At 48.0% G+C, this 25,000-nt stretch overlaps 1 protein-coding gene across 2 annotated transcripts in view; it reads left to right on the top strand.

Annotated features, from left to right (window-relative positions):
* Positions 1–25,000, top strand: part of LOC135506975 (teneurin-3-like) — a 425,857-nt gene that overhangs the window by 110,418 nt on the left and 290,439 nt on the right. For both annotated transcript variants that reach the window (XM_064926416.1, XM_064926417.1), the window contains 2 exons: positions 72–465; positions 10,810–11,091. In XM_064926416.1, coding sequence (XP_064782488.1) covers positions 204–465; positions 10,810–11,091 — 544 coding nt within the window. In that variant the 5' untranslated portion in view covers positions 72–203. The remainder of the gene's footprint in view (positions 1–71; positions 466–10,809; positions 11,092–25,000) is intronic.

Here is a 25,000-nt window from a genome sequence, read left to right as displayed (position 1 = left end):
CGCTGTGTCTCACACTTTTTCTTTCATTTTCTTCCCCTCCCTCTCTCTTTCCCTGTCCTCCCTCTCTCCAGGTAGCCGAGCCTAAGCGGAGCGGGTTGGGCAGACCCTCCCTCCTCCACCTCCTCCCACCCATCTTCCTCCAGCGTCCCGGTCCGTGCCGTGTTTGTGTCTATCCGCCGGGGTCGGCGAAGCATGCTGGCAGTATGGACGTGAAGGAACGCAGGCCCTACTGCTCGCTGACCAAGAGCAGGCGCGACAAGGAGCGGCGCTACACGGGCTCGTCCGGCGACAGCGAGGAGTGCGGCAGCGGCGGCGGCGGTCCGGGACCGAGGGTACCCACCCAGAAGTCGTACAGCTCCAGCGAGACGCTCAAGGCCTTCGACCACCAGGACTCCTCCAGACTATTGTACAGCAGCAGAGTGAAGGAGATGGTGCACCGTGAACAGGACGAGTACACCCGACAAGGTACTATTTAGCCTAGTTAGTTATCCCCCTGCCGTTGTGCGTTTGAGCAAGGCACCTAGCATGCTCTCGGGGCGCTGCCCTGTGGCTGACCATGTAGGCAGTGCTTGAGGTGGGCCTGGTACCTACCGGTACAGAGTATCATCCATCACCTCCATTTTTTATACCACCTTGACTATTGGCTCTAAAATATGATCACCAGGACTGTAAATGTAAATATGATCACCAGGACTGTAAATGTAAATATGATCACCCGGACTGTAAATGTAAATATGATCACCAGGACTGTAAATGTAAATATGATCACCAGGACTGTAAATGTAAATATGATCACCCGGACTGTAAATGTAAATATGATCACCAGGACTGTCAAATGTAAATATGATCACCAGGACTGTCAAATGTAAATATGATCACCAGGACTGTCAAATGTAAATATGATCACCAGGACTGTCAAATGTAAATATGATCACCAGGACTGTCAAATGTAAATATGATCACCAGGACTGTCAAATTAAATTGAGTACCAGGACCTGTGTCATTCCACTTCAAGCTGTCCGTAGATTTGACTCTGTCGTCACGGTCAGCTGTACCTGCTTGAACTCTTCCTTAGGTTGGCCCCTAAGAGGTGAAGTCTGTCTCTGTTTACATACGTTTACCTCAGGTGGGACCCCTCCATGTTGACTTATGCCACCGAGCTGGGCCGAGGCTCAAATGTTTACCTTAGATAAGGGTTAAGGGCCGACTACTTCAGATTTAAAGTGCGTTCAAGGACGCGACCCTGCCCTATGAGGAATCCGTTTCTGTGGATAAGGGACGTGGTGTGATTACATTTACAGTGCACTTATGTCATGAAGAAAACATGTTCTGGCTACGGTTTCAATCCAAAAAGAAGAATCTCATTACCGCTCTGGTTGGTGTCTCACTAGGTGCTTGTCCTCTGTAGCTCAGTTGGTAGTAGAGCACAGCGTTTGCAACGGCAGGATAGTGGGTTTGATTCCACTCGTGTGTAAAAATGTATGTATACATGCATGACTATAAGTGGCTTGGGATTAAAAGGTCTCTGCTAAATGGTATATAATAGCTGCATGGTTAGTGTTGAACATGAACACTGGGGCTTGTCTTGCTGATAAGGAGCTCCAGGGGTAATGTGTTACAGGTAGATGGGGGTATTGGGGTAAGGAAAGGGGTAACAGTCTGGGTAGGTTGGGGCTGTGTAGGGCATCCTCCCCATATTAACAGACATGAGACATAGGGGGGTGGCAGGTAGCTTCGAGGTTAGCGTGTTGGGCCAGTAACCAAAAGTGCATTTTATTTTATTTCACCTTTATTTAACCAGGTAGGCCAGTTGAGAACAAGTTCTCATTTAAAACTGCGACTTAAGGTGCTGACAAGGTAAAACATTTACGTTTTTGCTGTGTCCTTGAGCAAGTCTAATTGCTCCAGGGGCGCTGTACAATGGCGACCCACTTTTGTGTAACAGAACAAATATAAGCATCCCCCAAATTATTATAGCGACAAACTCTCTGCCTCTCGCTGGCTGAGCTGGTCCCCTAAGTGGGCCACTCGGTCACTAGACTTGTTGACTTGTTGGGCCACAGCCATCGCTCGACAGACTTAATAACTTAATGTTTAACTACTATTCAAAGCCTCAAGGCTAAGCACCTCTTTCTGTCTCCTCGCCCAGTAACTGACAGTAACATAGGAGCTTATGGTGACACTATGCTAAGCTAATATAGCTAGCACCGTTTGTTTATTCTGTATATTAATATGGTGACACCATAGAAATAGAAGGAGTAGAACGGGTTTTGAACCTATTTGACCATTCTATTCATTCAAATTCTGTGTTTGTGTTTGACGTTGACCTAAATTATTTGGTCACTTCAGAAATAATAGTGGGACAGTAGTCATTTGTGAAACTTAATGGACTAAAGCTGGAATAATTCGAATTGTTGCCCATCAGTGATAAAAAAAAAAAAAAACAGGGATTTTAGTAATTATTAGATTTTATAACGCACAGCGAGCGCATAGATCTGAAACTGTTTTGAACTCGTGACATGAACTGGTTCGTGGAAAGATGGAGGCAAAGCGTTTTACCAGGTCCATCCATATTTTCCAGAAACATAACAAAAGTACTTTGAAGTTCATTACTAGTTCATTGATTGTTCCTCCACTCCAATTAACAATTCATAAATATTGGAGAGAGAAAAGGTAATGACTTTAATTATCTTATCATGTACATTTTCATTGCCACACTAATTGGCGTTCATTTAAAATTAATATAATTTTAATTGAACTGCAGTGACTATCTTAGTTATGTCTGTAATTAACAAGCCTTTGTAGTCACTCTTATTCCTAGATTAAAGATTGCTCCAGACAGTATTTTATCCACAGATTTCACAGTCAATATTCTATCCTTCTTATAATGCAAATGATCTCAGAGGGAATTTGGAAGATGTTTCATTTTTTTGATCAACCAATGACTTGACCGTGCTGTGAAACTTCTGGATTCTACTACCACGTGGGGCATGGCATGCATCAGAACCCATTCACAATGAGGATGACTTATATATAGCTTGAGAACAACATTTGAATATTTGAATCTAAATGTAGTTAAATAATACTCTCCCCTAAATGAGATAACGCATGTATTTGTCTGAATCTTGGACCCTTAAATATTTAGATATTTCAAGAAGAAAGAAGCCATAGTTGTTGTCACTGTTATGGACATTTTACCCTATGGAATACAGTAGCCTCACACTGAGATACATGTATTACGTTTATAACTGCACAAGTAGTACGGCTTGAAACACTTTCCATTATCCCAACAAGAGTATTAACTCGTCTAAGCTGGAAGAACACATTATCCGAGTGAATATATACTAATCTAATACGGATTCAAAAGTAATATAATAACTTATTACTGAAGCAAAAACTATCGCTAAATATGGTCACTAAATTATATATGATAATCACTGAATAGCAGCAGGAATAATATGTTTTACAAACATTTCACAGCATTTATATGTAAATGTACATATAAATACTGTGAAATGTTTGTAAAAAATATTATTCCTGCTGCTATTCAGTGATTATCATATATAATTTCGTGACCATATTTATATATATAAAAAAAACTATTGCTAAATACGGTCACTAAATTATCCATGATAATCACTGAATAGCAGCAGGAATACTATTTTTTACAAACGTTTCACAGCATTTATATGTAAAATATATATATATATTTTTTTACATATAAATGCTGTGAAATGTTTGTAAAACATATTATTCCTGCTGCTATTCAGTGATTATCATATAACATTTTGTGACCGTATATATATATATATATATATATATATATATATATATATATATATATATATATATATATATATATATATATATATATATGTATGTTCAGGCATGTTCTTAGCCAGCCCGTTCCTATCACCACGGCAGCTAAACCCACAGAATTGAATTCAGTCTAGATCTAAATGTAGGTGTGACATAAATGTCTTTAAGCGAGAGAAAAGAGTTTAGCTTTGCAGGAAATCATTAACGTTGGTTAAAAAAGGAACTAAATGAATTATGTATCACAGACTCTATTTTTAATTGGATCATGTTTTAAAATTCCCTAACATAAAATGCAAGCCACTTCAATTGTAGTAGAATGTTTAATAGGGCTAAGATTAATTATACAGTGTATTGTTGGCTGTAGTCATAGAGATCCTATACAATTATATAGTATTTAAATTCCTAATTCTATGCTTGTAGTTGTGCTGGCATATGAGGTCCCAGATAATGAAATAGTTCATTTTGATCCATGGTTACTGTGTCTTGTACAATTTGTAACAAATGTAGGAATTTCTCTCAGATATTTCTAAGTACTTTGTTCTTTGACATATTCAGATTTTTTTTTTAATATTTAAATCTGTAAAACTATACTAAAACTATAATATTTATTCATGTTATTATTCATAACACAAATATGATTATGTTATTGTTTTATTAGGGTTATTTGTAATGTGTTGTATGTTTTGATTCATTATTAGTTCTGTATAAATTAGACATAAAGGCCTTAATGTGGAACACTTCCTTAACTCCACCCTGATGACTTCATACGGTTGTTGACGGCTGTTGTTGCTGTTTGTCTTGTTGTGGTGGCGGCGTCGCCTTTGAAGTAGGGACTTTGCTTTCAAGGCCTTGAGATATTTATGAAATCACCAAACAGATTGGAAGTGCCTTAGCTACCAGTCTATCTGCCAGGACAACATAACAGAGTAGAGCAGCCACCATCTTCTCTCCCATCTGCACCACATTACCCCTCTCCGAGAACACACAAGCACACAAACACACACCATATTCTGTCTGCCTGCGAGAGGAAGACACTCTTACTAAGTCTCTGTACGCTACACTTGGGATTTTTATCTGTTAATTCATTGAAAAATATTTTGCCAAATATTCTCTGATTAATTTTGGGGGTTTCAACGAATGGTTGCCATAGAGATAGCAGTAATTTGATTATTTCTGTGGCTCCAAATCTACTGTATTTAATGTTATACTGCTTAGTTAAACTACTGTACCTTGTTACTTGTGTTTTTTTGTGATGTAAATGAATTGTGCCTGGATTGTTTTCTACAATACTAGTGGGTCTTGAATTCCTTTCAGCCTGCGTAGTGTTACCGCATTAGATATAACCAAAGTACAGCCACATATGAGACCAATCATTAACACAGCTACCTCTGCCAAACATGCATTTATTTAGCTTTCTTTCTTTCTCACTCACTCTGTCTCTCTGAGTTGATAAGTTGCAGACAGTATGTGTATTTGCTTCATGCGTTGTAGATTATTGCTGTGTACCCAGAGGCCCTCCATTGATGGTTTGCCGTTTCCTACGCGCCAGCCAACATTATTAACCCGCAAGTAACGCTTTTATAGGGCATTTATCGTCGGGCCTTGTGGGCTTGGCGTTGTGCCCTCCTGCACTGAAACAGTGGCTAGCCCAATGGGCCGTTCCAAGGTGCTCTTTGTTGTTGGGTTTTGCTTTAGCGTTATACAGTTTGTTAGCACTCCCCACTGGGCACAGACGTCAATTCAACGTCTATTCCACCACGTTGATTCAATCAGTTTGTGCCCAGTGGGCCAGCACTGAAGTGCCCTTTATGGTCTCGCTTTATGTTAGCATGGTTCGACCCGTGTTTTTGTTATGCTAACGAGTTCAGCTTGAGCTGCGGAATGTGTTCTGCTCTGCCGAAGCAAAATGGACTGTATCATAGCGTGCTATTTTGCGCTGCAGCATTAGGCCTATGTGTTGTTTCAGTTGTGTTTCAGCGATGATATGTTTTGCATTAGGAGACTATAGATTCCCCTTCGGATGTTTTGTTTTGCGTTGGATATTTCTTTAGCGTTTGGCTCGCTCCTGCAACGCGGTATAAATTGCCTTTAGCAAGTCGTGTTTCACTGAAGTATGTATCGTTTTAGTTGTTTCGTCATGCTCTACTTCAGTGTTTAGAGCAGGGGGTAGACTAGCAGATTTTTATCAGAGCGGATGGTCGTGTGGCCAGAAGATAATTACCATAATTGGTCGAACACTGCAAACTGACGACAACTAAGCCCTAAAAGAAATTGGATTTGAAATAACAATCCTTTCATACCTTGATGACATTGAGACACGATGACGTGTGTCCCTTCTATTCGTGGGGATGCTTAGGAACAGATTTGCTAAATTAAACTAGTTTTGATCTGAATCACTGGTGATTTTAGTCTTCAGGGGGCCCCATAAAATAAAAGTTGAGGGTGTCTCCCTCCGTTTGATAATGAGAGTATTCCATTAGGTCGTTGGTCCTATGGTGCTGAAAATATGGGGAGTTCTGCTAACTGCTAGCATGTTTTCAGGGGATCTGCTTGAGCAAGGTGAGATGCAGAATCACTCATCTTAATCATATAATAATTAATTTTTGGGATGTAAGATTTGTAGATGAGTGATTCTGCGTAATCCTACTGCAATGTAGTCGATCCCAAACATGCATTGCGTCTGTGCTACCCGCTAACATTGTTAGCTATTCAGGCCTGGTCGTGGTAAGACACAACGGTCGGGGTCCTGGGAGTCCAGCGTGGGACCCTGGGTAACAGAATGTTAAGCCCCTGCAGTTATCTGAGAGTCAGATGAAACCTGATAGTCCCTTTTTTGCATGCCTCGGAGCTAGCGCTGTTTACAGAAGCTGTGTTTTCACTGGGGATTTCAGGTCAGTTGATACTGCACCCCACTAACCCCCATCACAAAAAAAAGTCAGTACAGGATTTATTTGTATTTTCTCGCTCTCTCTCTTTCTTTTCAAGCCCGTGCAGGATCTTTTCATTACTCAACACCTCCAGTCCAAATGACTCCCCAGATGCTAGCTAGGCCCCATTTACCTGTCAGCTTCTATTTTGTTAGCACCTGGGAGATAGCTCTCCCCCTTCTCTTCTCTGTGGCGTCCCAAATGGCACCCTATTCCCTATATAGTGCACAACTTTTGACCAGAGCGCTATGGGTCCAAGTCAAAAGTATTACACCCTATTGCCTATATAGCTCCCAAGTGGTGCAGCGGTATATGGCATTGCATTGCAGTGCTCGAGGCATCACTACAGACCCTGGTTCAATCCCGGGCTGTATCACAGTCGGCCGTGATCGGGAGCCCCATAAGGCAGCACACAATTGGCCCAGCGTTGTCCGGGTTAGGGGGGGGTTAGGCCGTCATTGTAAATAAGAATTTATTCTTAACTGACTTGCCTCGTTATATAAAAAATATAGTGCACTTGGAACACAGCCCTCTTCTCTTCCAACTGTCTATATATCTGTCATGTGTGCTCCCTTTCTGGCCTCTAGGTTACCAGGCTGCTTGTTGTGGCGCACACCTGTCACCATCGTTACAGAATGATGCATCAGGGAGTTTTTGTGTTGGAGGTGATGTCGGGTCCGGGTGTCAGAACTGGAGCTAGCTGGGAGGCCTTAGCTGGTTTGTTGGATTCCCATGCCTTGGAGAGTTCAATGGGTTCCCATGCCTCAGATGGGTGAACAGGTTCCCGTGCCTCGGAGAGTTCAATGGGTTCCCATGCCTCAGATGGGTGAACAGGTTCCCGTGCCTCGGAGAGTTCAATGGGTTCCCATGCCTCAGATGGGTGAACAGGTTCCCGTGCCTCGGAGAGTTCAATGGGTTCCCATGCCTCAGATGGGTGAACAGGTTCCCGTGCCTCGGAGAGTTCAATGGGTTCCCATGCCTCAGATGGGTGAACAGGTTCCCGTGCCTCGACCGAGGCAACCGGGGAGGTCTCAGCCGGCTCATCAGGCTCTCACTCCTCAGGCGGTTCGTCAGGTCTCTGCGCCGCAGCGGAGGCGACCGGTCCGCTCCTGTTCCCCGGGATCGTCCCTATGGTTGGCGTCCTGCGGCTGGAGCTGAACGTGCTGGGGAGGGGGTACTGTCAGGTGTGCTCCCTCTCCGGCCTCTAGGTCACAAGGCTGCTCGTTATGGCGCACACCTGTCACCATCGTTACATGCATCAGAGCATAAGGACACTCACTTGGACCCCATCCCCTCCTTGATTACCTTCCCTATATGTTCCATGTCTGTGTGCTGTTAGTGTTTCTTGTTCTTTATTATGTTCCGTTTATTTTACTAAAACACTCACTCCCTGAACTTGCTTCCCGACTCTTAGAGCATATATCGTTACACTATCTATCTATCTATTTCTCTATCTATCTACACTATTTATACAAAAGTGTGGACACCCCTTCAAATTAGTGGATTCGGCCATTTCAGCCAAATGCTGGCAGGTGTATAAAATTGTGCACACAGCCATGCAATCTCCATAGACAAACTTGCCCCCCCAGCAATGGTTTGTCGAGATCGGTGTTGGAGGAACTTGACTGGCCTGCACAGAGACCTAAACTCCATCGTACACCTTTGGGATGAATTAGAATGCTGACTGCGAGCCAGGCCTAGTCACCCAACATCAGTGCCCGACCTCACTAATGCTCTTGTGGCTGAATGGAAGCAAGTCACCGCAGCAATGTTCCAACATCTAGTGGAAAGCCCAGAATAGTGGAGGCTGTTATTACAGCAAAGGGAGGGATCAACTCCATATTAATGCCCATGATTTTGGAATGAGATGTTTGACGAGCAGGTGTCCACATAAATTTAGTAATGTAGTGTATCTATCTATACAGAACAAAAATATAAACGCAACAAGTAAAGTGTTCATAAGCTGGAGTAAACGATCCCATACATTTTACAAAAAGCTTATTTTGCTCAAATTTTGTGCACAGATTTGTTCACATCCATGTTACTGAGCATTTCTAATTTGCCAAGATAATCTATCCACCTGAGAGGTGTGGCATATCAAGAAGCTGATTAAACAATATGATCATTATAAGGTGCACCTTGTGCTGCGGACAACAAAAGGCCACTCACAATGCCACAGATGTCTCAAGTTTTGATGGAGTGTGCAATTGGCATGCTGACTGCAGGAACGTCCACCAGAGCTGTCTGAGACCAACCCTGCAGATGAAACGGTGGGTTTGCACAACCGAAGAATTTCTGCACAAACTGTCAGAAACTGTCTCAGGTAAGTTCACTTGCGTGTTCGTTGTCCTCCGTCTTGACTTGACTGCAGTTCGGCGTCGTGACCGAATTCAGTGTGCAAATGCTCACCTTCAATGGCCACTGGCACGCTGGAGAAGTGTGCTCTTCACGGATGAATCCCAGTTTCAACTGTACTGGGCATTGTGTGGCGTTGTGTGGGCTGGAGGTTTGCTGATGTCAACGTTGTGAACAGAGTGCCCCATGGTGGGATTATGGTATGGGCAGGCATAAACTATGGACAAAGAACACAATTGCATTTTATTGATGGAAATTTGAATGTACAGAGATACCGTGACGAGATTCTGAGGCCCATTGTCGTGCCATTCATCCACCACCATCACCTCCTGTTTCAGCATGATAATGCACATCACCATGTTGCAAGGATCTGTACACAATTCCTGGAAGCTGACAATGTCCATGTTCTTCCATGGCCTGCATATTCACCAGACATGTCACCCATTGAGCATGTTTGGGATGCTCTGGATCGACTTGTACGACAGCGTGTTCCAGTTCCCACCAATATCCAGCAACTTCGCACAGCCATTGAAGAGGAGTGGGACAACATTCCACAGGCCACCATAAACAGCCTTGTCAACTTTAATCCGGTCACACCAGATACGGACTGGTTTTCTGATCCACGCCCCTACCCTGTTTTAAAAGTTATCTGTCACCAACAGATGCATATCTGTATTCCCAGTCATGTGAAATCCATAGATTATGACCTAATGATTTTATTTCAATTGACTGATTTCTGTAATATGAACTGTAACTCAGTAAAATCTTTAAAATTGTTGCATGTTGCTTTTATATTCTTGTTCAGTTTATATAGCCATCTATCTATCCATCTGCCACTGGTCAAATACTGTACGAATAAGGCTTGGGAAGGAGGGAGTGGGTTTGTCTGTCTGGTTCTCAGTGCTAGGATGGATCTGAAGGTCGGGGGGCTGGAGGTCAGAGGGGCTTTGGGGGGGTTGGGGGTGATATTAGGACTGAGAATTGCCAGGGACCTCACGTTACAATATAATCACTATACTTAGGTGCTGATACCATATGTTTTGCAATTCGATACTGTGATTTTATTGTGATTTGATGTTCCAAACATATTGCTCACTATATTATGTCTGCTGCAGAGAGACGAGAGAGAGCCAGGTGAAAACACACGTTGATCACTTCTGAAGACACATTTTGGTGCAGGTGCAGGCAGCTAGCGTAAAAATAATATTGTGATAGTCAAAATGATAGGATATGATATATGGTGAAAAATAACATCCCGATATGTAACTGTATAGATTCCCCACTCACCACTAGGAGATAGGGTCAGGAAGAGGTTTTAATGTGACAGATGATCTGTTCGTGACAGGATTCAAGGTGTTTTCGCTTTACTGCCAGTCTCAAGTTAGATCAGCTGTACTCCCTGTGTTCTCCTGTAAAAGGCCACTGAATTACTCTCCCTGGTAAATGCTCTCTTAAACAGCTCTGAAATACTTGACATTTAGAATAAAAGACTCCAGCTCCTCTCTTATTGAAACTATTGATGTCCTCAACCTTGTTCTTTGTGAAAGAGTCTTTAAGATCCTCCATCTTGTTTCCACTCCTCTCTCAAAACTACCTTTATTGTCTTATAAAGCGCAACTAGTTTTTCCTTTGGAAGGCATTTATTGACCGGTATACATGTTCAGGGCTCTAGTTTTGACGACTTCTATCTCGTTTCCTCTCCTCTCAGGGCAGAACTTCAGCCTGAGACAACTGGGGATCTGCGAGCCGTCCACGCGCCGCGGCCTGGCCTTCTGCTCCGAGATGGGCCTCCCCCACCGCGGCTACTCTGTCGGCGCCGGCTCCGACGTGGACACCGAGAACGAGGGCGTGATGTCACCGGAGCGCGCCATGCGGCTGTGGGGCCGCGGGGTGAAGTCTGGCGGCCGGAACTCGTGCCTGTCCAGCCGGTCCAACTCGGCCCTGACCCTCACCGACACAGAGCACGAAAACAAGTCGGACAGCGATAATGGTGAGTCCGGTCGGTGTGCACAACACACATTTGATTTATCCCCCTCTTTTACCTCGCCTTCCTTGGCTCGGGAGAATGTCCACTCCCCGGCACGTCCACTGACACTGAGGGATCGGTTGTTGGGAAAGAATGTTGAATGAGAGTTGGTGTCACTCAGCGTTCCTTTCCTCTTGTGACCACTTCACTTGAGAAGATGCAGCTGTGAACTTGACAATGAGAGAATTTGAGGGAACTGAAGAATTAGTGTGAATGCGTACTGTAAGTGTATGTCGGCATGTTTATTGAAGCCCACTGATTACTGAAGGTGAAGGGTTAACCCCAAGGCGTGGTGACAGACAGAGCAAAGCACATGTTGCTCCTAGTGACGGTTGGATTATGACTCTCAGGGTTTGACTTTGTTCTGGAGACGAAAGTGAAGAGAGAGAGAACCCTGTCACCTGTTCTCTGTCCTCTACTCCCCCTCTCCTCTGCTCCCCTCTGCTCCCTCTCTCTCCCCGAGCTGCCAACCTTTTTTTGATTAAGTTTCCCCCGGTGGCCCCTAGAGCGCCATCACAGATAGCTTTGTGACTCTGTCTGTCTCTGCCCCTCTCTGCATATCTCTCTCTCTCTCTCTCTCTCTCTCTCTCTCTCTCTCTCTGATACTGTCTCTCTCTGTTTCTCTGTCTCTCTCTCTGTCTCTCTCTCTGTCTCTATCTCGCTGTCTCTCTCGCTCTCTCTCTCTCTCTCTCTCTGTCTCTCTCTGTCTCTGTCTCTCTCTGTCTCTGTCGATCTTGCTGTCTCTGTCTCTCTGTCTCTCTCTCTCTCTCTGTCTCTGTCTCTTGTCTCTCTCTGTCTCTCTCTGTCTCTGTCTCTCTCTGTCTCTCTGTCTCGGTCTCTCTCTCTCTCTCTCTCTCTCTCTCTCTGTCTCTCTCTGTCTCTGTCTCTCTCTGTCTCTCTCTCGATCTTGCTGTCTCTGTCTCTCTGTCTCTGTCTCTGTCTCTCTCTGTCTCTCTATCTTGCTGTCTCTGTCTCTCTGTCTCTGTCTCTCTCTCTCTCTGTCTCTCTCTCGCTGTCTGTCTCTGTCTCTCTGTCTCTATCTCGCTGTCTCTCTCTCCCTCTCTCTCGCTGTCTGTCTCTCTCTCTCTCTCTCTCTCTCTCTCTGTCTCTCTCTCTCTCTCTCTCTCTCTGATCTTGCTGTCTCTGTCTCTCTGTCTCTCTCTCTCTCTCTCTCTGTCTCTGTCTCTGTCTCTCTCTGTCTCTCTCTCTATCTTGCTGTCTCTGTCTCTCTCTGTCTCTCTCTGTCTCTGTCTCTGTCTCTCTCTGTCTCTCTCTCTCTCGCTGTCTGTCTCTGTCTCTCTGTCTCTATCTCGCTGTCTCTCTCTCCCTCTCTCTCGCTGTCTGTCTCTCTCTCTCTCTCTCTCTCTCTCTCTCTCTCTCTCTCTCTCTCTCTCTCGCATTTACCCCTTTCCCTCACAGCCATTATATCAGCTCCATTTACCCCCCAGTCTCTCCTTCACTCTCTGGTTCACCTAGTCCAGTGTAGGAGTGAGCTCACACAATGGTTGATTAGCAAGCCTTGGCGGTTTGAAGTGCACATGTGTGAGGTTTGAACGGGAGGAGGAGCGACACTTTTCTTTCGCTCCTCTCTCACCCCATCTCTTCTCTCAGAGCGACCATGACTTTTTCGTTTTGTGTTATTTTTCAAAGAGCACTTGTGTGACAGGTGGCGTTTTATGGCACTCTTTGGCACTCTACACCACTGAGTTTTGAAAGAATTTGTTTTCTTTGTTCCGACACCCACAAATGTTATTTTAGTATCTCATTTTTATTTATGTTTCTTTAGATCATATTGAATGGAAATGTGTCAAACTATTGGGAGTAAGAAAACCACAACGTAAGAACAAACCTGCTGACAATGTCAGATTCGTACCTTTAAAGACATGAAATTAAAAATATTTTAATGAACATAATTAACGAAATTTTACCTGCATCTTCATGAAACTACATTCATTAGTCGGTCTCTAGACACCTCGGCTTACAGGTGCTGGGCTAACCTTTAAAATGTAGACATTACAAAGCTGTTCTAGGACTGGAATCCCGGCGGTTCTAGTGATATAAGGTTCTTACCTAACCACTTCCATTATGGGGTTCCTATACCTTCATTAACACCTCTTTGGCTTCATTAAGAACAGAAAAAACAATAAAGTGCTGAAGTTGTGCGTTTATATATTAAATGCCATTAGAATGTGAGTTTGCGTGCCCCAGAGTATAGACAGGCCCAGCTAGTAGGAAATTAGTAGTGGTTGAAATAGATTGTGTCTTAAAATAGTTGATGTTAGGAAAAGGAATTCAGCTGTTATTGTGTGTGTGTGTGTGTGTGTGTGTGTGTGTGTGTGTGTGTGTGTGTGTGTGTGTGTGTGTGTGTGTGTGTGTGTGTGTGTGTGTGTGTGCGTGTGTGTGTGGGGGGGGGGGGGTATATGTGTGTGTATAAGCCTCTCAGACAGGTTCTGAGTGTCATGTTTGCATTGAGGCCTGGCCATTGTTTAGGTCTGGTGTTCAACAGTGTTGCAGTGAATCTGCAGTTGTCTCGTTAAACTAGGACATGTGCTGTAGGTGTTCCAGTTCCCCAGCTAACAGCTAACCAGTGACAGGTGTGGCCCTGCAAAATGCACAGATTACACAGAGACTGGAAAGTGCTCATGACATTCAACAGAGTGGTATGGATAGAGTGGGTGTGTGAGTGCACTGTGGTGGCACCTGGAATTTTTACTGGCGCAGCGTGTTTGAAGATCCAGCCGAGAACAGGATAAAGGATAAAGATGGTAACTGTTCTCTCTCAGAAGTAGGGGGCTGTGAAATCCAAGGTTGCTGGGCCACGGACCCCCCTGTCTATTCACTTTAAAGACACACACACACACACACACACACACACACACACACACACACACACACACACACACACACACACACACACACACACACACACACACACACACACACACACACACAAAGACGCACACAGACACACACTCTCTCCTGTCCTTTCCCCAGCCATATCAAAAGGCTCCCTGTTTACATGTGCTTGGCGTCTCACGTAGCCAGAGCCGTGGAAGAGAGTGTGTCCAAATGATTGACACACTGTTTGGTTTTCTTCTCCACCTCTCCCTCTGTCATTCACTCCTTCCCAAGGTTAAAGCTTGTCAGCACCCAAAGCTTGTGAGGTCATTGAAATTCTAAACACGGAGTTACAGCCAGTACAGCCAAACTGGTCTTAATTACAGTTAACACTAAAAACATTGTATTTGGCTCAAGACATTCTCTAAGACCTAAACCTCATCTGGAGTTGTGTATAAAGGGGGTGACCATTGAGATTTTTGGACGATCAACTCCTAGGTATAATTTGGTAGGTCAATAATCATGGTCAAGTCATATTGACAAAGTTATTGTGAACATGGGGAGAGTGTCACGGTTTTCTGTAGGTGAAAGAGAGTCAGACCAAAATGCGGCGTGGCTATTACGATCCATGTTTAATGAAACAGAAGTAAACACGAATCAAATACAAAACAAACAAACGTAACAAGAAAACCAAAACAGCCTAATACTGGCGCAAACTAGCACACGACAGACATAGGAACAGAAACAGGAACAATCACCCACAAAACACAACACCAAACAGGCTACCTAAATATGGTTCCCAATCAGAGACAATGACTAACACCTGCCTCTGATTGAGAACCATATCAGGCCAAACACAGAAAAAGACAAACTAGACACACAACATAGAATGCCCACTCAGATCACACCCTGACCAAACAAAACATATAAACATACAAAGCAAACTATGGTCAGGGTGTGACATCACAAGATTCCCCCCTTGTACTGTCAGGGTGTGACATCACAAGATTCCCCCCTTGTACTGTCAGGGTGTGACATCACAAGATTCCCCCCTTGTACTGTCAGGGTGTGACAGAGAGGTACGTCTGCGTTTTTGACATGAACGTCAACTGTACTAATTGTCAGGCTTTTGAGCTTGTCTCATCTTGATTACTGTCCTGTAATATGGTCAAGTGCAGCAAAGAAAGACCTAGAAAAGCTGCAGCTGGCTCAGAGCAGAGCAGCACACCCCGCCCTTAACTGCACGTACAGAACTAACGTCAACAACATGCAGGCCAGTCGTTCCTGGTTCAGGGTTCACAAGTGATTAGCTTCTTCTCCTAGTTTTCATGAGAAATAATACTGTGATGAAAATTCCAGATTATCTGCATAATCAAAATTCATTCAGCTCAGACACACATAAATACTCCACAAGACATACCACCAGGGGTCTCTTCACAGTCCCCAAGTCCAACACGAATTCACAGCAACGCCCAGTATTATACAGAGCCGTGATCGCATGGAACTCCCTTCCAGCTCCAATTACTTCTTTGTATATCGTTGTATTTTACATTTGTGTGACTGTCCTTGTCTATCAGTCTATCAGTGTTCTGTTACTTGTCATGTTTGAGGTTTTTGTGGATCCCAGGAAGAGTAGCTGCTGCTTCAGGATGAGCTAATGGGGATCCGAATGAATCGAAACCAAAAGCTAAACAGGTCCACTTTTTGAAGCTTTTCACCAGTCGGCAGACAGTAAAGTTACAGACACACACACACACACACACACACACACACACACACACACACACACACACACACACACACACACACACACACACACACACACACACACACACACACACACACACACACACACACACACACTCAAAGACATTACAGTCCCTGTGCTTACACGACGGGGCTACCAGCCCGCTCTACTCTGCCTGAAGACCGTCGACAACTTCAAACGTTCCAGGAACTAATTCCATTTAGGATAGTCGGGATAAAGGCAGGATAATGTAATGCGGTCTGTGACCAACCGCAGAGGAAGGAGCGGCCTTCATCCCTCCGTCCGCATGTTTCTGTCACACTCCTCTTTTCATTACTGTTCCTCTGGGAAGTTTTCCTCTCTCTTTTGACCTTTTTTTTAACTTTCTGCCTTTTCCCACTTTAACAAAGAACCCATATGGCATCAAGCAAATACACACCAGACCAGAACAGGATGAACGTTTCCATGGTGTTCCTACTCCCTAGACTTCATCTCTGTGTCTTATGACTAGCGCTTCTGTAACCGAGACACAACCCTGGGAGGACACAGGAGTCACCTGAGCACCGTGCTCTGCTGTGTGGTTGGGAGACGATGGGAAGAGAAGGAGACAGAAAACAAGGAGCGAGAAAGAGAGACAGAACACAAAAGAGACATCTCAGGAGTTTGTGCTTCCTGGGGGAACCTGAGTTGAGGATGCGCCCCTGTGCCCTCCTTGCCCACCCCACCCCCTCGTGCCCACCGGTACCCAGGAGTACCGCGCCTGCCACACGCCATGAGCCACAGGAGACAGGCACCGGGTTAGGCATGAAAGAGAGAGAGAGAGAGAGAACATGGATGAGAGAAAGAAGAGATCTGACCGCACACACTTCTTCTGTTTCTCACGTCTCTTGTGGATTGGGCTGTAAGTTGTCTGGGGAGAAACCAATCAAACAATCAGCTCACTGGAAAACCTCAGTGGAGTCACCAAACTCCATCATTCTATCTCCCTGCTGTCTCCCTTCAGCTGGCCCATCTTAAAAACGCAGACGGAAAACAGTTAAGAATTGTGCAGAAGTGTAAGTAGTTTACATTTCAGAAACTACATAAAGATGCACACACACACACACACACACACACACACACACACACACACACACACACACACACACACACACTGCTTAAAATAAGTTCAACATCATACAATAAACATGGCTCACAGCTCTTTCATCTTGTGTGTGTTTTCCCACAACTGTCTAGGAGATCATGATATGTATGTGCATGTGCACACGCACGTACACCCCCCTACTCCCTCCCTTTTCCTGCTGGCCATAATCGGGGTCTCTAAACTACGCAGAGCGGTTTCAAAATGAAATGCTTATTGTAGAGGTCTGTGGCTTCTCCTTTAACAATTTTTTTTTTGAATGTGTCAACACTAATCTAAACCCTGTGAATATCTTAACCGGCTTAGCTCAGCCTGGACCCTCTGTCTCAGTTACTATCGGCTAGTTATCCCCCAGGATCTGTTGCAGCCTGGACCCTCTGTCTCAGTTACTATCAGCTAGTTATCCCCCAGGATCTGTTGCAGCCTGGACCCTCTGTCTCAGTTACTATCAGCTAGTTATCCCCCAGGATCTGTTGCAGCCTGGACCCTCAGTCTCAGTTACTATCAGCTAGTTATCCCCCAGGATCTGTTGCAGCCTGGACCCTCTGTCTCAGTTACTATCAGCTAGTTATCCCCCAGGATCTGTTGCAGCCTGGACCCTCAGTCTCAGTTACTATCAGCTAGTTATCCCCCAGGATCTGTTGCAGCCTGGACCCTCTGTCTCAGTTACTATCAGCTAGTTATCCCCCAGGATCTGTTGCAGCCTGGACCCTCAGTCTCAGTTACTATCAGCTAGTTATCCCCCAGGATCTGTTGCAGCCTGGACCCTCTGTCTCAGTTACTATCGGCTAGTTATCCCCCAGGATCTGTTGCAGCCTGGACCCTCTGTCTCAGTTACTATCAGCTAGTTATCCCCCAGGATCTGTTGCAGCCTGGACCCTCTGTCTCAGTTACTATCAGCTAGTTATCCCCAGGATCTGTTGCAGCCTGGACCCTCTGTCTCAGTTACTATCAGCTAGTTATCCCCCAGGATCTGTTGCAGCCTGGACCCTCTGTCTCAGTTACTATCAGCTAGTTATCCCCCAGGATCTGTTGCAGCCTGGACCCTCTGTCTCAGTTACTATCAGCTAGTTATCCCCCAGGATCTGTTGCAGCCTGGACCCTCTGTCTCAGTTACTATCAGCTAGTTATCCCCCAGGATCTGTTGCAGCCTGGACCCTCAGTCTCAGCTACTATCAGCTAGTTATCCCCCAGGATCTGTTGCAGCCTGGACCCTCTGTCTCAGTTACTATCAGCTAGTTATCCCCCAGGATCTGTTGCAGCCTGGACCCTCTGTCTCAGTTACTATCAGCTAGTTATCCCCCAGGATCTGTTGCAGCCTGGACCCTCTGTCTCAGTTACTATCAGCTAGTTATCCCCCAGGATCTGTTGCAGCCTGGACCCTCTGTCTCAGTTACTATCAGCTAGTTATCCCCCAGGATCTGTTGCAGCCTGGACCCTCAGTCTCAGTTACTATCAGCTAGTTATCCCCCAGGATCTGTTGCAGCCTGGACCCTCTGTCTCAGTTACTATCAGCTAGTTATCCCCAGGATCTGTTGCAGCCTGGACCCTCTGTCTCAGTTACTATCAGCTAGTTATCCCCCAGGATCTGTTGCAGCCTGGACCCTCAGTCTCAGTTACTATCAGCTAGTTATCCCCCAGGATCTGTTGCAGCCTGGACCCTCTGTCTCAGTTACTATCAGCTAGTTATCCCCCAGGATCTGTTGCAGCCTGGACCCTCTGTCTCAGTTACTATCAGCTAGTTATCCCCCAGGATCTGTTGCAGCCTGGACCCTCTGTCTCAGTTACTATCAGCTAGTTATCCCCCAGGATCTGTTGCAGCCTGGACCCTCTGTCTCAGTTACTATCAGCTAGTTATCCCCCAGGATCTGTTGCAGCCTGGACCCTCTGTCTCAGTTACTATCAGCTAGTTATCCCCCAGGATCTGTTGCAGCCTGGACCCTCAGTCTCAGTTACTATCAGCTAGTTATCCCCCAGGATCTGTTGCAGCCTGGACCCTCTGTCTCAGTTACTATCGGCTAGTTATCCCCCAGGATCTGTTGCAGCCTGGACCCTCTGTCTCAGTTACTATCAGCTAGTTATCCCCCAGGATCTGTTGCAGCCTGGACCCTCTGTCTCAGCTACTATCAGCTAGTTATCCCCCAGGATATGTGGCAGACAGAGTAACACAATGAGGCACACACACACACACACACACACACACACACACACACACACTCTAATGCTCACATTCTTCTGTCCACTGTATCAGTCTTTTGTTACTTGTCATGTTTTGTGATATTTGTGGACCCCTGGACAGTAATTGCTTTTGGAAAGCGAATGGGGAAACAAATAAACCAATGAACGGTTGTGTTCTAGTGTCACTACAGGGTGTTTGTCGTGTAAAACTCTCTATCTGCAGGATTCCTGGAGGACTTTTTGTAAGACCTTTTGATTGGATTGTTTTTTGATCCTTAATTGTTTTTGAAAATATCTACTTGCTAAAATATCGAGACGGAAATTGCTCTAAATTGTCGCAGAGAGTAGGAATTAGAACAATAGTGCATTTGTTATAGAATGGTTGCAATCCATCTACTTGTATCATCAGTTGGAGCCTCAGGACTGTCTTCAGTCTTACTCCAGGTCCCACTGTTCAGAATAGTCTCACAAAATGTTGTTCAAATGTTTCTTTTTTCTCATAATTCAGGCCCTATGTGTACACATTAATGGAAACAACGCAATCCTCCTCAGTTACTAGTGTCCAAGTCAATCCATTCGCTACTCTTACCTTGTTGGCTAGACAACAACAGGGCCCCCAAAACAAGCTAAGGAATCTTCTCACAGGATTACTTTTGTGATCGTGTGAAAAGAGGGATCACTGAAGTGTAGCCTGAACGCTCCGGCCGGCAGTCTCAGGAGGTTAAAGTGAGCTGGGGAGTACACACACACACACACACACACACACACACACACACACACACACACACACACACACACACACACATACACACACACACACACACACACACACTAGTGTTGTTGTTCCCTAGAGGGGTAGTGACCCAGGAACTTCCCAGTGTGTCAGCATCAGCATGGGTGTCTCTTTGTTCAGGAGGATGATCTATCTGAGGCCTGACCCCTCACCCTGATCACAGACAACAGCAGCCATGTTGACACTGAAACCCCAACACTTCCTGTCCTGTTCAGTGGCTGTGGGGTGCTGGGTGGAAAGGGGGGGACGGGAGACCTGACTGGGGATGGGGACTGTGGGGACGAGGAGACCTGACTGGGGATGGGGACTGTGGGGACGAGGAGACCTGACTGGGGATGGGGACTGTGGGGACGGGAGACCTGACTGGGGATGGGGACTGTGGGGACGTGGAGACCTGACTGGGGATGGGGACTGTGGGGGGACCTGACTGGGGATGGGGACCTGACTGGGGATGGGGACTGTGGGGACGTGGAGACCTGACTGGGGATGGGGACTGTGGGGACGGGGAGACCTGACTGGGGATGGGGACTGTGGGGACGAGGAGACCTGACTGGGGATGGGGACTGTGGGGACGGGAGACCTGACTGGGGATGGGGACTGTGGGGACGGGAGACCTGACTGGGGATGGGGACTGTGGGGACGGGAGACCTGACTGGGGATGGGGACTGTGGGGACGGGGAGACCTGACTGGGGATGGGGACTGTGGGGACGGGGAGACCTGACTGGGGATGGGGACTGTGGGGGACGGGGAGACCTGACTGGGGATGGGGACTGTGGGGACGTGGAGGCCTGACTGGGGATGGGGACTGTGGGGACGGGAGACCTGACTGGGGATGGGGACTGTAGGGACGGGAGGCCTGACTGGGGATGGGGACTGTGGGGACGGGGAGACCTGACTGGGGATGGGGACTGTAGGGGTGAGGAGGCCTGACTGGGGATGGGGACTGTGGGGACGGGAGACCTGACTGGGGATGGGGACTGTAGGGGTGAGGAGGCCTGACTGGGGATGGGGACTGTGGGGACGGGGAGACCTGACTGGGGATGGGGACTGTAGGGGTGAGGAGGCCTGACTGGGGATGGGGACTGTGGGGACGAGGAGACCTGACTGGGGATGGGGACTGTGGGGACGAGGAGACCTGACTGGGGATGGGGACTGTGGGGACGGGGAGACCTGACTGGGGATGGGGACTGTGGGGACGGGAGACCTGACTGGGGATGGGGACTGTAGGGACGGGGAGACCTGACTGGGGATGGGGACTGTAGGGACGGGGAGACCTGACTGGGGATGGGGACTGTAGGGGGAGAGGCCTGACTGGGGATGGGGACTGTGGGGACGGGAGACCTGACTGGGGATGGGGACTGTAGGGGTGAGGAGGCCTGACTGGGGATGGGGACTGTGGGGACGGGGAGACCTGACTGGGGATGGGGACTGTAGGGACGGGGAGGCCTGACTGGGGATGGGGACTGTGGGGACGGGAGACCTGACTGGGGATGGGGACTGTAGGGGGAGGAGGCCTGACTGGGGATGGGGACTGTGGGGACGGGGAGACCTGACTGGGGATGGGGACTGTAGGGGGGGAGGCCTGACTGGGGATGGGGACTGTGGGGACGGGGAGACCTGACTGGGGATGGGGACTGTGGGAGGCCTGACTGGGGATGGGGACTGTGGGGACGGGAGACCTGACTGGGGATGGGGACTGTGGGGACGAGGAGACCTGACTGGGGATGGGGACTGTGGGGACGGGGAGACCTGACTGGGGATGGGGACTGTGGGGACGTGGAGACCTGACTGGGGATGGGGACTGTGGGGACGGGGAGACCTGACTGGGGATGGGGACTGTGGGGACGGGGAGACCTGACTGGGGATGGGGACTGTAGGGGTGAGGAGGCCTGACTGGGGATGGGGACTGTGGGGACGGGGAGACCTGACTGGGGATGGGGACTGTAGGGACGGGGAGACCTGACTGGGGATGGGGACTGTGGGGAGGCCTGACTGGGGATGGGGACTGTGGGGACGGGAGACCTGACTGGGGATGGGGACTGTAGGGGTGACGGGAGGCCTGACTGGGGATGGGGACTGTGGGGACGGGAGACCTGACTGGGGATGGGGACTGTGGGGGGTGAGGAGGCCTGACTGGGGATGGGGACTGTGGGGACGGGGAGACCTGACTGGGGATGGGGACTGTAGGGGGAGGAGGCCTGACTGGGGATGGGGACTGTGGGGACCTGACTGGGGATGGGGACTGTGGGGACGGGAGGCCTGACTGGGGATGGGGAGGCCTGACTGGGGATGGGGACTGTGGGGACGAGGAGACCTGACTGGGGATGGGGACTGTGGGGACGGGGAGACCTGACTGGGGATGGGGACTGTGGGACCTGACTGGGGATGGGGACTGTGGGGACGGGAGACCTGACTGGGGATGGGGACTGTGGGGACGGGGAGACCTGACTGGGGATGAGGGACTGGGGATGGGGACTGTGGGGGTGAGGAGGCCTGACTGGGGATGGGGATGGGGACTGTGGGGGTGGGAGACCTGACTGGGGATGGGGACTGTGGGGGTGAGGAGGCCTGACTGGGGATGGGGACTGTGGGGGTGAGGAGGCCTGACTGGGGATGGGGACGGGGAGACCTGACTGGGGATGGGGACTGTGGGGACGGGGAGACCTGACTGGGGATGGGGACTGTGGGGACGGGGAGACCTGACTGGGGATGGGGACTGTGGGGGGAGGAGGCCTGACTGGGGATGGGGACTGTAGGGACGGGGAGACCTGACTGGGGATGGGGACTGTGGGGGTGAGGAGGCCTGACTGGGGATGGGGACTGTGGAGGCCTGACTGGGGATGGGGAGAGACCTGACTGGGGATGGGGACTGTGGGGACGGGAGGCCTGACTGGGGATGGGGACTGTGGGGACGGGGGACCTGACTGGGGATGGGGACTGTGGGGGACGGGAGGCCTGACTGGGGATGGGGACAGGGGATGGGGACTGGGGACGGGGAGACCTGACTGGGGATGGGGACTGTGGGGGTGAGGAGGCCTGACTGGGGATGGGGACGGGGAGACCTGACAGGGGATGGGGACTGTAGGGACGGGGAGACCTGACTGGGGATGGGGACTGTGGGGGTGAGGAGGCCTGACTGGGGATGGGACGGGGAGACCTGACTGGGGATGGGGACTGAGGAGGCCTGATTGGGGATGGGGACGGGGAGACCTGACTGGGGATGGGGACTGTGGGGATGGGGAGGCCTGACTGGGGATGGGGACTGATGGGGATGGGGATGGGGACTGTAGGGGGGAGACCTGACTGGGGATGGGGACTGGGGATGACATGTGTGTGTCACTCCTTCCTCCATAAAGACAGAAACAGAGGCACACAATGTATTGCAACAAACTCACACAAACACTTTACATACACAGATGCATAAGAGGCTATTACACAGAGGCATACGAGGCTATCATACAGAGGCATAAGAGGCTATTACACAGATGCATAAAAGGCTATCAAACAGATGCATAAGACGCTATCACACAGAGGCATAAGAGGCTATCACACAGAGGCATAAGAGGCTATCACACTCACACATCCATGACCAGGGTCTAGATATATACCCCACCTATTAGAACAGGTCATACCATTTAAATACCAGTCACCAGATGCCAGACACCAGGCCCAGCCGGCTCTTTCTCCCCTGTGTCTGTGTGTGTGTGTCTTTGTGTGTGTGTGTGTGTGTGTCTTTGTGTGTGTGTGTGTGTCTTTGTGTGTGTGTTTTTGTGTGTCTGTGTGTGTCTTTGTGTGTGTGTCTTTGTGTGTGTGTGTGTCTGTCGGTGTGTCTGTCGGTGTGTCTGTCGGTGTGTGCCTGTATGTCTTTGTGCGTGCGTGCATGTGACGTGAGCTGTGTTGTATTTAATAACTGTCAGATTACGCCCCAAATGGCACCATATTCCCTTTGTAGTGCACTACTTTCGACACGTCCCATAGGGCTCTGGGTGATAGTAGTGCACTACAAAGGGAATAAAGTGCCATTTGGGGCTAAGACACGTGTATTACACTACACCATGGGTCCATCGTTTGCGGAGCCAACCAATTAATATATTAATCAAATCTCCCCGAGGATGATGGAGAGGGCGAAACAAGACAAACCATTTTCAATATGGTTTTAATCAGTAGCTGGGGAGGCCAAGAGGTCACCAACACACACATACACACACACACACACACCCTTGCTATTTCCCTTTTGCCTCTGTGTTTTTATTCATTAGTGTGACGACTCAACATCTCGCTCCAGGCTAGACATATCCAGACAGATCTAGGCAGATCCAACACACACACACACACACACACACACACACACACACACACACACACACACACACACACACACACACACACACACAAAATAAGTCCAACGCCACACAATAAACATGGCTCACAGCTCTTTAATCTTGTGTGTGTGTTCCCACAACTGTCTAGGAGATCATGATAGTATCTCACACACACACACACACACACACACACACACACACACACACACACACACACACACACACACACACACACACACACACACACACACACACACACACACAGACAAGGAACGTCTGTTTAGTTAAAACCCAGAGGCTGAACCTGCAGGTGGGCTGATGCATAATATTAAACTAGAATCCATGTCTGTCTGTCTGTCTGTCTGTCTGTCTGTCTGCCTGCCTGCCTGCCTGCCTGCCTGCCTGTGTCTTTATGTCTTTCTGTATGTATGCGTGCAAAGTCATCAGCACAGTGAGGAGAGATACAGCTCTAATGATAGAGGAATGGAGGAGGAGTGTGTGTGCGCATGCTGTATGTATGCAGGTGTTTTTCTCCTTTATGTTTGTGTGTGTGTGTGTGTGTGTGTGTGTGTGTGTGTGTGTGTGTGTGTGTGTGTGTGTGTGTGTGTGTGTGTGTGTGTGTGTGTGTGTGTGTGTGTGTGTGTGTGTGTGTGTGTGTGTGCGTGCGTGCGTGTACTGGGTTTTCCGTTCACAAGACAGGCAAGGTGGTAGAGCCTCTGTCATCCAGGGCTTGAGTTCATAGCCCGTACCCTTGTAAAGGACTGATACGCTGTCACACCTTTATCCACTGTGTCATATGTCAGGAGATTACAGACAGGCGTGGCGGTGAATGGCAGACCCAGGGAGAAGGCCA

This window comes from Oncorhynchus masou, chromosome 20, assembly GCF_036934945.1.
Source record: "Oncorhynchus masou masou isolate Uvic2021 chromosome 20, UVic_Omas_1.1, whole genome shotgun sequence".
NCBI classification, from domain to species: Eukaryota; Metazoa; Chordata; class Actinopteri; order Salmoniformes; family Salmonidae; genus Oncorhynchus; species Oncorhynchus masou.
This window is presented reverse-complemented; position numbering and strand designations above follow the sequence as displayed.